This window comes from Mustelus asterias, chromosome 4, assembly GCF_964213995.1.
Source record: "Mustelus asterias chromosome 4, sMusAst1.hap1.1, whole genome shotgun sequence".
Taxonomy (NCBI): Eukaryota; Metazoa; Chordata; class Chondrichthyes; order Carcharhiniformes; family Triakidae; genus Mustelus; species Mustelus asterias.
The window spans coordinates 112,056,815-112,073,552 of NC_135804.1; the positions used below are offsets into that span (position 1 = coordinate 112,056,815).

Here is a 16,738-nt window from a genome sequence, read left to right on the forward strand (position 1 = left end):
TACTCTCTTGTTCGCTTCTCTATGAATATGTATAACGCGCAAGAAACAATATTTTTCACTGTATGCTAATACATGTGACAATAATAAATCAAATCAGACTCCGCACAAACAGTAACCCAAGCTAGGAATCGAACCCAGGTCTCTGGCGCTGTGAAGCAGCAGTGCTAACCATTGTGTCACCAGTAGCTCTCAGTCTTAGATTCCTAGTCAGTGGAAATAGTTTACCTCTTTCCATCTTATTTGTTCCCCCTGATATCGCAAAAGCTTCAATCAAATCACCCATTAACTGTCTAAATTCCAGCCAATACAACCTTAGTTTGTGTGATCTCTCCTTGTAACTTAACCCTTGGAGGTTGATTCTAGTAAATCAATGCTTCATTCCTTCCTAGGCCACTATTTCCTTACTAAGAGTCCAGAAATGCAAAACCAAGGTTGTATATAGCTGAAACACAATTTCCATCCCCTTATACTCTCATCCTTATATAAAGGCCAGCATTCTATTAGTCTTTTTAAATTATCTTTTAGTACCTGCTCATGATATTTTAATGATCTTGGATTTGCACCTCTGAGACTTTTTTGGCCTCCACTGATGCTACCTGTTCATCAGTTCTTTTGGGTTCAAAGTGGATGCCCTTGCATTTGCTGCCATCAAAATCCATTGGCCACAGTTTTGCCCACTTAAACAATATATCGATATATCTGCAATTTAATGCCTAGATCCACATTGCTTACAATGCTGTCTATCTTTATATCGTAAGAGTTTTAACAACACCAGGTTAAAGTCCAACAGGTTTATTTGGTAGCAAATGCCATTAGCTTTCGGAGCGCTGCTCCTTCGTCAGATGGAGTGGATATCTGCTCTCAAACAGGGCATACAGAGACCCAAAATCAAGTTACAGAATACTGATTAGAATGTGAATCTCTACAGCCAACCAGGTCTGAAAGATACAGACAATGTGAGTGGAGGGAGCATTAAGCACAGGTTAAAGAGATGTGTATTGTCTCCAGACAGGACAGCCAGTGAGATTCTGCAAGTCCAGGAGGCAAGCTGGGGGGGTTAATGATAGTGTGACATAAATCCAAGATCCCGGTTTAGGTCGTCCTCATGTGTCGAGTGGTGTTCATTCATCCGTTGTCGTAGCGTCTGCATGGTTTCCCCAATGTACCATGCCTCGGGACCATGTCATTGATGAAGACGAACATCTCGCCAAGGCCATCCCCACACCCCCACTTCTTGCCTTCAAACAACTGCACAACCTCAAACAGACCATTGTCCGCAGCAAACTACCCAGCCTTCAGGAGAACAGTGACCACGACACCACACACCCCTGCCACAGCAACCTCTGCAAGACGTGCCAGATCATCGACACGGATGCCATCATCTCACGTGAGAACACCATCTACCATGTACACGGTACCTACTCTTGCAACTCAGCCAATGTTGTCTACCTGATACGCTGCAGGAAAGGATGTCCCGCGGCATGGTACACTGGGGAAACCATGCAGACGCTACGACAACGGATGAATGAACACCACTCGACAATCACCAGGCAAGACTGTTCTCTTCCTGTGGGGGAGCACTTCAGCAGTCACGGGCATTCAGCCTCTGATCTTCGGGTAAGCGTTCTCCAAGGCGGCCTTCACGACACACGACAGCGCAGAGAGGCTGAGCAGAAACTGAGAGCCAAGTTCCGCACACATGAGGACAGCCTAAACCGGGATCTTGGATTTATGTCACACTATCAGTAACCCCCACAGCTTGCCTCCTGGACTTGCAGAATCTCACTGGCTGTCCTGTCTGGAGACAATACACATCTCTTTAACCTGTGCTTAATGCTCCCTCCACTCACCTTGTCTGTATCTTTAAGACCTGGTTGGCTGTAGAGATTCACATTCTAATCAGTATTCTGTAACTTGATTTTGTGTCTCTGTATGCCTTGTTTGAGAGCAGATATCCACTCCATCTGACGAAGGAGTAGCGCTCCGAGAGCGAATGGCATTTGCTACCAAATAAACCTGTTGGACTTTAACCTGGTGTTGTTAAAACTCTTACTGTGTTTACCCCAGTCCAACGCCAGCATCTCCACATCATATCTTTATATCAGCAATTTTATATATGTGGCTTTCCATCCTATTTTCAAATAATTGTAAATAAATTTGGTGAATATTTGAGCCCCAACAGGATTACTGTGAGACACTGCTAATTACAACCTGACAATTATAAAACCTGCTCAACTTTAGCTAAGAGTCTCTTATCAAGGATTTTATCAATGCTTCACATAATTTCATATAAATAGCATCCATTAAAATTCCCCTGTCCACTTCTTCAAAACCCCTTCAAAAATCTCAATCAAGTTTGTCAGGCATGACATATTCTTTACAAATCCATGCTGCTCTGTCTGAGCAGTTGAAAATGTCCCAGGTTTTTTTTGTACCTTTCAGTAGTTTAATTCTAATCAATAAAGCCAATTCAAATTACGTCCAATCATGCTTCCCACATGAAGGACAAACCAGATCCAAGCTGACAATACAAGATATTATATCCCATCTTGTGCTTGATCAAACAAGATCCAAGCTGACAGGATGAGACATTGCACCCCCTCCCGGGCTCGATCTAACACTTCATCTTAGCCAAAAGGGCGAGATGGCTTTGAAAAATTGCATCAGGTACCTGCCTCGGTTTAACCTCATTAGCTACCCTGATCCTTTACCTTAGCCTGGGCAAATCACCATTGCAGGCATCAGCACACACCAAGTGCAATGAGCTAGCCTTGTCACCTGCCTGATCATGGTTTCCCACTGCAAGGTAAGTATTTAGTCACCCTATCATTAATTATAAACTTTAGCAATTTCTCTACAACAGATGTTAGGCTACTTGATCTATGACTCCCTGTTTTCCCTCTTTCGCCTTACTTAAATAGCAAAGCAATGTGTGTCATTTTCCAATCTAAAGGAAAAAATCGAGAGAAATTTGGCAGTTTATGGCTTGGGCATCTGCAATGTTCTTAGCTATTTCTTTTAAAATTTGCCCTTGGATTTATCATTTTTAGTCCCGTTATATAATTAGTTTGCATTTGTCCCTGATACAATATTTCTTTCCTTGGGATGTCCAGCATGCTGACTTCTTCCTCCACTGTAAATGCAAACACAAAGTAATTGTTCAACATATATGCCATTTCTTTACATTTGTTGACAATATAACTGTTCTCAGTTTCCAAGGAGCTCACATTGATCCTGACCACACCCTTTTCACTAGTGTACTTGTAATTATATTTTTGGTGCGTCTTCATGTTCAAAACACCTGAGTTAGAGACAGAGTTTTGGCTTTCCATTATGCCACTTTCAGACCAGCCCCATTGTTCCAGAATCCCATCAGTAGACTGCTTAAAGCTTTAGTCCTGGTGGGAGTGTTGTCAACAGCTGGGCAGTTGAAAGATCATAAGGCTTGGGAGCATGAGTAGGCCATTAGGTCCCTCAAGTCTGTCGCCATTCAATGAGATCATGACTGATTTGATGTGATAATCCTCAATTCCACTTTCCTGCCTTATTCCCATAACTCTCAATTTCCTTACTGATTAAAAATTCATCTCAGCCTTGAACATACTTATGTTTTAGTGATAATACCGAGTGGCCAGGTTTCTAACAAATCATTTCCAGTTGTGCGGTTTTTTTGCTTAAGAAGGTAGACAGGCTTTCCTTTCTCGATGTTGGAGGGAGGGGGAGGTGGGGAGAGATGAGAAAATGTTCAATTTTAAGAAAAAAAAGCCACCCTTCGGCCTTAACAGAAGACTATGCTAGCTCATCGCCACTCCCTTGATTTATGATAACCAGATTGCTTGGTAACTCGCCTAAGCAAACAAGAATTATACTGGATGTGAGTGCTTTGAGTGGTTCCATTATCACCTCCCATATGGAGAGCAATAAAGGTGGTCTGGAAGGTTTACTGTAGACAGTTAGAATAAGTAGCATCCCATTCAGATGGACTCTCGTGGGTGTGCTGGCCTTGCAAATGGATCTAGTTTAAATAGCTACCCGCTATCTCCTGGCAATCTTCCAGACACACATAAAATTCAACATCGTTTGCAGAGAACAAAAGGCCACAAATGAAGCTGAACAGCTGGACGTGCGGCTAGAAAGATCCTGGTTTGCTGAAGTGACTGGTGGAGCTATTCCTCCCAGGCAAAGACACACTGAGGCATCAACCCTGGAATGCTTCAAGAATCCAGAAGAAATACAGGAATTTGTGCTGACAGCCCAAACAGAGACATCAACAGATCTGATGGTCTGAGGGCGGATGATGCCATTCCTGAGGACAGATTATCCTGCCACAGTCAGGGAAGGAGTTCGGTTCTTTCATGCACTGGTGTCAGTGCTGATTTACATGTGTAAGCTGAACGTTTTAAAAAGAATGAACTCTTCAAGTAATACTATATTAATAAATATTTCAAAGACAGGGGAGATCAGTTGTGACAACTTAGTGAGCTCAGTTTGTCACGCCTGCCTCTTGAAATATATCTTGCTCAACCTCTCAGACTTGCCTGCTTAAATGTTATAAATGTGGGTATTGATTAGCAGGTGAGCTATGCTAATATATATGCTATGTTAATAAGATGCTGTTATCACTGTGAGCGATAGATGGACAGATGTGAATTTGGCAAATCAAAGTTGAGAGATAACTATAGGCAGATCTATAGCTAAGCGATTGAAAATAACGTAAAGCACAATAATCTAATCTGTGCCGCTCTTGTGGAAATTGTGAGGCTGTAACGTTCCCACTGGAAGAAAAAGCAGTTTGAAATACAAAGCGCTGGATAAGATGGCATTGAAAAGTAAGTATGTTTAACGGGTGGTCTTCAAATTGCCCTGAATACTGAGGTATAGTGTTATTGAAGTGCCGATTAGACAGCTACTTTTGTGCAAAAAAACCCTGAACATCTGCCCTTTCCGATGAATGGAAATGGATTGTTGCAAAACCTGGAGGAATGAGTGTGGCAACATGGGTTGATCGCAGTCTGAGACTGCTTCAGGGTAGCGCTCAGTTTGTGATGTTTCCTACGCTGAGTAGTAATTCAAAATGAGGATCACAGGAACTAAAGCAGAATATTCTGAATGTTGCAAATCTGAAATAAAAATAGAAAATGCCGAAAACACTCAGCAGATCAACACAACATCCATAGAAAAAGAAATAGAGGCAATGATTCAGCTCAATGACTGTTCCATCAGAATTGGTGATTTTTGGCTTTACTGTCCAATAACATGTACTTTCTTTCTTATTCCCTTCTTTCTGCACTCGCACACTCTCACCCACGCATATCCTTGTTCCTCACTTATTCGACACCCCATGGCCTCAAATGCCGTCATCTCCTAGGTGCCAACTCAAGTCCTGAAATGCATAACCTTGGTGCCTTGCTCAACTCATTCCCCTGAACCCAATCTGTCAGAAACAGGAGAAAGTGTTCTGGGTGCACGCAAAGAGTAAAATAAAGAGTATTGTTAAAGGTACTGCTAAAAAGGGAATTGTACAAGGCAAATGTGGGTTTACTTGACATTTTCTGATTTGCTTTATGTGTAAGAAATACCAATGTTAATTTCTAAGTACAAAAGAATTCCCCATTTTTAGTTAAGAATTCCCATTTTTTCACCTGATTTCCCCTTTCTGTTTGACATTCATATCTGTCTGAGGCTGTTACTGTAGGTGTCATTGGATCAGGAAGACTCCAAAACATGAATGGCAAAAGCCCAATGCTAATGAAAAATGTTGTTAATACTGTACTTCAAAATAGTTGTCTACACTTGTAATGATTAGACACAGGGCGGCATGGTGGCACAGTGATTAGCACTGTTGCTTCACAGTACCAGGGAGCCGGGTTCGATTCCTGGCTTGGGTCACTGTCTGTGCTGAGCCTGCGTGTTCTTCCCGTGTCTGCGTGGGTTTCCTCTGGATGCTCCAGTTTCCTTCCACAGTCTGAAAAATGTACTGGTTAGGTGCACTGGCCATACTAAATTCTCCCTCAGTATACCCGAACAAGCACCGGAGTGTGGCGACTAGGGGTTTTTTCACAGTAACTTCATTGCAGTGTTAATGTAAGCCTACTTGTGACACTAATAAATAAACTTGAAAAACAAGCTGCATTCACTTGATCACAAGGGATAAAGGTTGTGTTGTGCTGCCAGCTAAGAAAAAACACACAATTCCAATTTACTTCCTAATGATTTTAATGTAGACAAAGCCCACTGTGTGTGGCCTGATCACATGTAAGTGTTACTGCTGAGTCTACTGCTCTTCAGAAACAGGGGGGAGCCTGAAACATGACTCTGCTCAGGCCTCGGGTGGGAAGTAGGGGGAGGCACCTCCATCCATGCCTATCTTTCAACATCAGCCCCCCACAAAAAAAGGTCTGACTCTGTGGGTGCCCCCCCCCCACCTCTCCACCAACACCCCCTCCACTGAGGCTCTAAGTTAGGAAAAATATTGCTGCTGCTGGAAATCTGAAACTAAAAGAGAAAATGCTGGAAAAAGTCAGCAGGTCTGGCAGCATCTGTAGAGAACAAAAATACAGTTAACGTTTTGAGTCCGTATGACTCTTCTTCAGAGCTCTGGAGAATAAAGTGGGGCTGTCTGAGTGGGAGGGAAGACGTGCTGGTTAGATGGATTGGCCATGCTAAATTCTCCCTCAGTGTACGAACAGGGGCAGGAGTGTGGCGACTAGGGGATTTTCACAGTAACTTCATTGCAGTATTAATGTAAGCCTTCTTGTGGACACTAACAAATAGACTTTAAACTTTAAGTCAGCATGTACCGCATTACTTTGGTGGTGCGGTGACATTGTTGTGATTGGAGGAATGACTGGAGAAGAGGATCCAGACCAGGTTTTGCAGAGGTTCCACCCGGTTACATTTCCACCTTGTGTCAGTGAATGCTGATGGAGCAAGGTCAGGATAACATCCCGAGAGCACAGAAAAGCTCTTTCATTGCCAGTGGGGATTCACAGAGGGAGCGGCGCTGATCATTCACATCGAGCTATTCTCTGCGAACGGTCTCCTAACTCCTGGCAACTCGAGTCAGGACATTTGCCCGAGAGAAACTCTGCAGCCGCGGCAGCCACCACTCCGGACCCGATTCACAACTCTGAGCTGACTGGGAGTTGAGCCCCTCTCTCCGGAGATATCTCCAGGGCATCAACCGAGCCCCAGCACCAAGCCGGCGAGGACAGGGTCCCATCACAGAGTGTGGACATTTGGGGGTCGCTATCTGGGGGGCGGAGGGGGAGGGGTTGTTATGCCTGCTCCCGGAATCGGATCAATAGAGTCAGAAGAAGTCTGAGAAATTGGCTCGGGAAGCAACCTTGGAGAAGGTAAGACTGAACACCCCTTTCCTCCTTTGTTTCACATTCAGTACATATTCGCAATCATTTGAATTGAGTGCAGACTAGATGATAAAGCTTACTACTTTATAAAGTACTGATTAGCCATTGTTCACTCTAAGGGGCTGTGGGCTTGGCTGTTTTTCGGTGCAAAGCTGCAGAAGGATCTCCCAGTAAATGCTTGCTGGTTGAAATTATATCTCATGAGATGAATCCCGCAAGAACTGGAGCCAGGCCGCCCAGACTCTCCCGGTCCAATATTTACAGAAACCCTGTTTATGCAAACAGCTCGTTGAATTTCGTTAAAGCCAAAGCCAATGCCACCTCCCGGGAGGCTGGGTCCCGCCACACGCTAGTGACATCTTCCTAACCATGGGTGAAGATGAAATGCATTTACTGGGACTCTGTTTGGGACACATGGGTCTGGATCATCGTTAAACATGTCAAACAGAACATGCCAACCACAAAATATATGTATTTATCTGGATAGCTATCTACATCTTCAACCTTTGTAATGTTCTTGTCCTGCATTTATGTAGACACTTCATGGTAGACAAGACCCGTTCTATGGATATTACTGAAATCTTAGGGGGACTAGCTAGGGTAAATGCATGGGGTTATGGAGATATGGGCCGAATGGCCTCCTTCTGCATTGTAGAGATTCTATGATTCTACTGAAATCCTCTCAATTTAGGATTAACTGAACGATTTAAAATGTTTATTACACTGGCTCTTTAGGCTTTGAAAAGTTAAATAAAGTACAGCAAGGTGCTTGCAATGGGAGGCGAGCCGGGGAGTGCAGAGGAGAGAAATATCAGCCGGTGGTCAAACATAACACAAAGAAACATTCTGCCGGTGTTCCAGCAGCTCAGGGGTCATTGAAAGAAGTCCGAATGCGGGAAGGAAGGCGGAAATGGGGGGAAACGGGCTGAAAATTAAAATGTCACTGCAGGAATGAATATGTTTTGGTGAAATGTCCATCAAACATCAGTTTGTTCCCTGTTGTTAGACAATTTGAAAGTCAGTGTGGCAAATGTCTTTGATAGGTTAAAGGGGTTTAACATGTGTAAATCCTCAGGAGCACATGATGAAAGATCCCCAGGAGGCCAGACAGGAGATTTGGCGGAACTGGTTATCACTGCTGAGGTAGACAAGTGTAATACCCGGGGTTACAAACTTTGGGCAATTGATCACCAGAACATTGAGATAGGAAACAGGTTCACCGGGCTCTGGCGACTGAATAAACAACTTACATTGTGAACATGCACGACTTTGGATGATGTTTCAGGAAAAACACCAGTGTCATGGGAGAGTCCAACACATTTCCGTGAAAGCTGCAAATCAGAGTATTTGGTTGTGAGGAAAAAGCTGGAGGCAGTTAGGGTGATGGGAGTAATCGCATGGAGGTTTTTCAACGACATTGACACTGTAACAGCAAAAATCTATTTAAAATCAAGCCAGGGAAGACTAGGGAATATCAAGTTGAATGAAAAATAAATAGAAATAGGAGGAACCTCTTTATTCAAAAGCGATACATGTCTGGGATTCCGAGAAACACGGGGCCATCAGGTGGAGGCGGGTACAATTTTGTCTTTTCAAAAGCGTTTAGACAGTTACATGGGTAAAATGGGTATAGAGGAATGTGGGCCAAACGCGGGCAATTGGGACCAGCTTAGGGGTTAAAAAAGGGGCGGCATGGACAAGTTGGGACAAAGGGTCTGTTTCCATGTTTAAATCTCTATGACTTTATCAACATGCAGTGGTTTGGTTAAATGATTGAAGAGTGAGGGCCAGCGACCTTTCCTGATCCTGCTCTTTCCTCAGGGATGAAGAGGTTAGGCTTGTCTTTTCAACATTCCTTTAGTTAGATTAGCTTCGGTTGTCTACAGCAGTTTCACTTTAATTAGATTTCAGTGACAGCATTCTGTCTACAGAGCCTGGGGATGTCACTTTCACACCAACTGCCCCTCTGAAAATGTCCTCACAATCTCACTTGGATCAAACTGTTAGCCACCAGGTCCCAAACGCTCCTTCGCTACTTAGAGCCAGCGTTGTGCTGGGTGGGCACAGTAAGAAGTCTCACAACACCAGGTTAAAGTCCAACAGGTTTATTTGGTATCTCGAGCTTTGGGAGCGCTGCTCCTTCACCAGGTGAGTGGAGAGGTAGGTTTCACAAACACAGCATATATAGACAGAAACACAATTGCAAGATAATGATTGAAATGCGAGTCTTTTCAGGTAATCAAGTCTTTACAGGTCCAGACAATGCAACGTACCTGTAAAGACTTTGATTACCTGAAAAGACTCGCATTCCAAGCATTATCTTACAATTGTGTCTTTGTCTGTGTATGGCCTGTTTTTGAAACCTACCTCTCCACTCACCTGATGAAGGAGCAGCGCTCCGAAAGCTCGTGATACCAAATAAACCTGTTGGACTTTTAACCTGGTGTTGTGAGTCTTCTTAGAGTTAGACCAACTTCGCAAACCTTATTTTTGTTTTGCCCTGAAACATGATCAATGAAAAATCGACCTTTAAGATACACTTCAGGGTGTTAGTCTGAAGAGAATCTGGTAAGGAGTGTGAAAACAGTAAGAAGTCTCACAACACCAGGTTAAAGTCCAACAGGTTTATTTGGTAGCAAATACCATAAGCTTTCGGAGCACAGCTCCTTCGTCAGATGGAGTTCTGACGAAGGAGCTGTGCTCCGAAAGCTTATGGTATTTGCTACCAAATAAACCTGTTGGACTTTAACCTGGTGTCGTGAGACTTCTTACTGTGCTTACCCCAGTTCAACGCCGGCATCTCCACATCAGGAGTGTGAAAGACAGAGCAATTCTCAATGCTAACATGTTGCAACTTAGTGACTAGCTGCATGTAAAAAGTCCCAGAGTGAACATGTTTCTGGCATCTGCTCTTTACTGAGAGTGCAGTGTTTGTTTTTGAGATTCTCTTCCACAGTGTTGCTGATTTAAAGTCCTCATATGGACTGGAAATATTAACTCTGTTCCTCTCTCCACAGACGCTGCCAGACGCTGAGTTTTTCCATCGTTTTCTGGTTGCATTGCTAATTTAAAGTTGTTGTCCCCTCCGCCTCAGGTTGTTAGTTGATTCAGTGGGTCGATGAGTTCTCTGGTGTGTCCGGGACGGAAGGAACGGGAAGCCGTCACGATGCTGCACTATGGGGAGTCGGTAACTCGCAGCAGGCTTGCTGGTGGCAGCAGTGGGCAGTTTAACTCGGGGCTGGTCGCCTCTACGTGCGGAGTCCGGCAGCAGCAATTCAGCTTGCACAGCCCACAGCTGCTGGCCAGCCTGCAGCTGCAGAAACTCAACAGCCAGTACCACAGCTCGGCTCTGCAGCCAGCTCCAACCCCCGGAGAGAGCCAGCCACCGGCTGCCCCTCAGCCCCCAGCCTCCCCGGGGATCATTGACACCGACCTCATCGACGAGGATGTGCTGATGACCTTAGTGCTGGATTTGGGCTTGGACCGAGTGGACGAGCTGCCAGAACTCTGGCTGGGACACAACGAGTTTGACTTCACCTCAGATGTGAGTTCGGGGAATGCAGTGAGCTGCTGACAGTGGGCCAGGCTGGAGATATATTGTGGACTGTTTGAAACAGAACTGAGCTGAGAATGACTGCATTCAGTTCCCCATTTACAACCTGCACCAATACTGTACACTCAGACAGTGAACTGGCTTTTTGTTTGCCAAGTGTTATGACTTTATACAACGTATATTGCCATCTCCCCAGGAAAGGTTTTCACACTGACTGGATGAAGGAGATTTCTTCGCAGTGACACCGGTGAGATGTGTTCGACACAAATAAAGCTGGCACTTTGAAATCCTAATTTATTAGAAACACTAAAGGATCGATGATCTTGTTTGATGTGCCTTAAAAAGTTGACGACGTTCTTGCTGTTTTCTTTTCTCACCTGGAAGCTGGAGAGAGTTAGTCAGGACTGTAAACACCCCCTTCAAGTTATATCATTCACAGAGAAGGCATTTCGAAGGCAGCTGGTTTAGACTCTGAGCTCTGCAGGAGAACACACTAAACATCTGTGGACAAAGATGGAAAAAGCCAGACTGCTTTGTTGAACTTCTGAAGTCACTGTGTTTAATTTGAGACCGAGATAGGCAATAACATAAGGACCTTGTCTCACCAGGTCCGTACTGCCATACACCAACTGTTTTATTTAACTTGAACACCAACCTTGACATAAACTTGTGGTAGTTTCCTTTTGGATTGTAAGAGCAGCTCTGTAATATAGCATTATGCCCTAGTAGATAGGGAGAAATAGCCTCTCCTTCAGGCTATTTACAGTCTTCTGGGTCTGATCCATTGCCTTGACCCTCCTCATCAGCTGTACAAGAACTGGTTAAAGAAACACAAAAGAAAAAAGTATATAGAAAACTACCAAATACAGCAGAAGGTTTCCTGTTCAGGGTCAAATCAGAGGGGCAGCAGTGGCCATATCCCACGATACACACTGTTGAGCATTCAGTCTTCCTCCCCGTTTTCTATGTTTTGTGTCCCATACCAATGAGTCCGGCTCACTTCAGAGTTGTGGTGTTTATATAGCTCATATATAAGCGATAAAGTCATCATAGTCCCAAATGACTATAGGTAACTCTTCCCTTTGAGGGAGGCAGCTGACTGGTGGTGATTTAACCTGAGGATCACCACACCTCAGGTGAGGGGCAAGGATGAGAAGGCAGGGCCTTCATCAAGAACCTTGCCGGTATGGGATTTGAACTCATGCTGTTGTTCCGCATCAGAACCAGCCATCCAGCCAACTGTATAGATATAGCATATATATCAATGGTAGTACTGGTGGTGCTATGCCCCTGGTCTGTAAGGGAGGGGGGGGGGGGCACATGGAGACACTTCTCCCCAGTAAAGAGGGAAAATCAGAATGCCTGCCACTCACTGTGGACAACTCTTGTGCTCCTTGTAGTCAGTTTCAAAATGATACTGACAGAATTCTGAGAAGTTACCTGGCTCCTTTCTCCTTTTCCTGAGCTGGGTTACTGCATGATATACAAATCCCAATGGGGGATGTTAAGAGCCCTATTAGACATTCAGATTCCACTAGGTAATAAAATAGACAAAATCATGTGGAGGCAGGGCATGGACCTGTACTGCAGTTCAACGCAGTGAGGTTTATCACTCAGTTTGTCATTGGAGGAAGGGCCTGGGAGTGTTAGATGCTTTTCTCAGGGAGGAGAAGGCAAAATTAATCAATCCTCACATCAGTCCTTACACCGCACTCACTGGAGCTGGTTATAGAGCACCATATGAACATATGAATTAGGAGCAGGAGTAGACCACTTGGTCCTCTTCATCCTGCTCAACAATTCAGTTAAATCATGGCTGATCCGATTGTAAGCAGAATTCCACATGCCTGCTTACCCCTGATAACTTTTCACCCCCCCCCCTTGTTATTCAAGAATCTACCTAGCTCTGCCTTCCACTGTCTTTTGAGGAAAGAGTTTCAGAGGCTCACGACACTTTGAGAAAAATAATTTCTCTTCATCTCTGTCTTTAATGATCAACCCCTTATTTTTAAACAGTGACCCCAGTTCTAGATTCTCCAACAGGGGGAAGCACCCTCTCCACATTCACCCTGTCAGGATCTTAAAGGTTTCAATAAAGTTGCCTCTTACTCTTCTAAACTTTAGTGGGTACAAATCTAACCTCTCCAACTTTTCCTCATAAAATAACCTGCCCATTCCTGGTATTAATCTAGTCATCCTTCTCTGTACTGCTTCTAACATGTTTACATCTTTCCTTAAATAAGGAAACCAATACTGTACACATGTGGTCTCACCAATGTCCTGTGCAACTCAAGCATAACATCCCTACTTTTGTAATTGATTCCCCTCACAATAATTTGCAACATTAAATTAGCTTTCCTAATGACTTGCTGTACCTGTATACTGGCCTTTTGTGATTCTTGTACTAGGACACCCAGATCCCTCTGCACCTCAAATCTCTGCAATCTCTCACCATTTAAATAATATGCTTCTTTGCCAAAATAGACAATTTCACATTTGGCCACATTATATTCCATTTGCCAGATTTTTACCCACTCACTTAATCTATTTATGTAACTTTGTCGCCCCCTTGTGCCCTCTTCACAATTTACTTTCCGATCGACCTTTATGTCATCAGCAAAGTTAGCAACCATCCATCAGTGTCTTCATTCAAGTCATTTATATAAATTGTAAAATGTTGAGGCTCCAGCACTGATCCTGTGGCACACCGCCCAGCACATCCTTCCAATAAAAGATCCATTTATGTCAACTCTATTTCCTGTTAGCAAGCCAATCTTCAATCCATGGCCCCTATTTTACCCCCTACACCATGAGCTTTTATTTTCCACAATGACTTTTGATGTGGCACCTTATCAAATGTCTTCTGGAAATCTAAGTACATTACATTCCCTTTATCCACAACACAGATGACTCCTTCCAAGAACTCCAATAAGTTGGTTAAACATGATTTCCCTTTCACAAAACCATGTTGACTCTGCCTGATTGCCTCAATTTTTTCCAATTGCCCTGCTATAACATATTTAATAATGGCTTCCAACATTTCCCTCTGACAGACGTTAAGCTAACTGGCCTGTAGTTTCCTGCTCTCTGTCTTTCTCCCTTTTTGAATAAAAGAGTTACATTTTCTATCTTCTAATGTAATGGAACCTTCCCTGAGTCTAGGAAATTTTGGAAAGTTAAAACCAGTGCACCTACTATCTCATTAGCCACTTCTTTCAAGGGCCTGGAATGAAGTCTATCCGGACCCAGGGATTTGTCAGCCTGCAGCCCCAAGACTTCACTCAATACCACTTCCCTGGTGATTGTAATTTCCCCGAGTTCCTCCCTCCTTTTCATTTCCTGATTTACAGCTATTTCTGGGATGTTACTTGTGTCCTCTATAGTGAAGAGTGATGCAAAATACCTGTTTAATTCATTCACCAATGCCCTACTTTCCATTATCAATTCTTCAAACGCACTTTTTATAGGACCAATGGTCACTTTGTTAATGCTTTTCTTATTCAAATATCTATAGAAACTCTCACTATCCATCTTAATATTACTAGCTAGCTGTCTCTAGTACTTTAGTTTCTCCCCTCATTATCAATTGTATTGTTATTCTTTGATGTTCTTTGTATCCTTTCCAATTTTCTGACCTGCCATTTGTTTTTGTGCAAATATATACTTTTACTTTAAGTTTAATACTATCTTTAACTTATTTAGTTAACCACAGATGACAGACCCTCCTCTTGGAATTTTTCTTTCTCATTGGAATGTGTCTATTCTCTGCTTTCTGAAATCTCTTTAAATGTCTGCCACCAAACCTCTATTGACCTATCCCTTAAGCACATTTGTCAGTTCACTTTAGCTAGCTCCACTTTCATACCCTCACAGTTGCCCTTACTTCGGTTTAAAATACTAGTCTTGGACACACTCTTCTCTCCCTCAAACTGAATGTGAAATTCAATCATATTGAATTTCACCCAGGAGTGCCTTCTCTATGAGGTTAGCAATTAACCCTATCTCATTTCAGGTCTAATCACCAGGTCTATCTCACCACCAGGTCTAATGTAACCTGCTGTCTGGTTGGTTCCAGAATGTGGAACTAAGAAACTATCTCGAAAACATTCAATAAACTCCCCACCTGACTTTTCCAATATATATGTAGATTAAAATCCCTCATAATTATCACCATTGTAAAAGAGGGCCTTTTTAAATTCTTTCACGGGATGTGGGTGTTGTTTTAGAAATGAATTTGCGATTGTCATCAGTAAAGAGAAAAAACAGAAAATTTAATTGTCAAATGATTGGAAAAGTAAGGGTGAAGAGAAGGAAATCATAATTTGAGCAGTGAAGCTGAGTAATTGAATAAGTTCAATGTTATCTCCAAGTGGAGAGACGGGCATTGGGAATTTAAAATAGCTGATAATTACACTGTAGCAGTGGTTATGATCTGGAAACACTGACAGGTTGGTAGAGGCAGATTCAACCATGGCTTTCACAAGGGATCTGGAATAAGCATCTGAAGGGAAAATATTTGCAGGGCTGTGGAGAGTGGGACTAATTAAAGTGCTCTTACAAAGAACTGGCCCAGCTTACTGGGTTTAATGCCCTCCTGTGTTGTAACCATTCTATAATTTTATTCTATAAATCTTACAATTGATTAAGTGCAAACAATGGGAAACAGTTTTCTCAAAATATTCTGAAGAACCCAGATGTGATGAGTCAATCTGGATATAAAGTTTAAAGTTTATTAGTGTCATAAGTAGGCTTACGTTAACAATGCAATGAAGTTACTTTGAAAATCCTTTAGTTGCCACACTCCGGCACCTGTTTGGGTACACTGTGGGTGAACTCAGCATGGCCAATGCACCCAACCAGCATGTCTTTTGGACTGTGAGAGGAAACCGGAACACCCGGAGGAAATCCACCCAGAATGGGGAGAACACACAGACAGTGACCCAAGCCAGGAATCAAGCCTTCCCTGGAGTTGTGAGGCAGCAATGCTAACCATTGTGGATATTCAGCAAATATCAATCAGTCACTTAATCGTGATATCATTGTGATGGAAATAACCCCTTTCCTACCATGGGGCTTAAGAACAGTTTTTCTTGAATAAAAATATGAAGTTTCTCTTACCATTCCTAGTTTTTAATTGGACCATGTTCATACTAGTTTAGTAATAAAAATAGAAACTGATGGAAGTACTCTGCAGGTCAGGCAAGCATTACCTGTGGAGAGAAACAGAATTCATGGACTTTATTTTACTTGGCCCCAGCAGGCATGTTCACCACAGGGGGGTACATAAAATGGGTGTTCACCCATCCCCAGCACCTTCCTGCCCACCCCTGAGCTCACCCCTATAATACAGGCTGGGGGAGGGGGGCACCAAAATTGGCAGTCCCCCTGCCATATTAAAATGATGAACTAAGGGTCAATTAGGCTTGTTATCAGATCTATTGACCTGCGCAGACCATAATATATTTGGTGTGGACAACAGGGTCGGTATGGGAAGTCTGATTTTTAAACGCAAATGATTAAAGGGCGGGTTGGAAGGGGCACAGGGGGGTTTCACTCTTCTGAGGCTACCCTTTGCTGACCGCTGGGCCTCTCAGACTGAACCCCCTTTTGCTTCCCATCCTCTCCATCCCTCCACCCCCACCCCACTGCCCCAATGTCTAACGCTCCCAAACCCTCCTGGCCCGAGGGCTCAGATTTACTTGCTCTGGGGATCCTAGACCTTGTGTTCCTCACTTCAGCTGCAATCCTGGCAGCTGCCAGTGACACCTTTCTGGCGCTGCCAGGACTGATGGAGTTGCTGCCCAATTAGATTGGCTGG

General features: G+C 43.5%; 1 protein-coding gene across 1 annotated transcript; it reads left to right on the forward strand.

The window, feature by feature from the left end:
• Positions 1 to 7,310: 7,310 nt before the first annotated feature.
• cited1 (Cbp/p300-interacting transactivator, with Glu/Asp-rich carboxy-terminal domain, 1) lies at positions 7,311 to 11,064 on the forward strand. Its single transcript, XM_078211666.1, has 2 exons — positions 7,311 to 7,355; positions 10,462 to 11,064. The coding sequence occupies exon 2, from the start codon at positions 10,486 to 10,488 to the stop codon at positions 10,939 to 10,941; it is 456 nt and encodes a 151-aa protein (XP_078067792.1). The 5' UTR covers positions 7,311 to 7,355; positions 10,462 to 10,485; the 3' UTR covers positions 10,942 to 11,064.
• Positions 11,065 to 16,738: the final 5,674 nt, after the last annotated feature.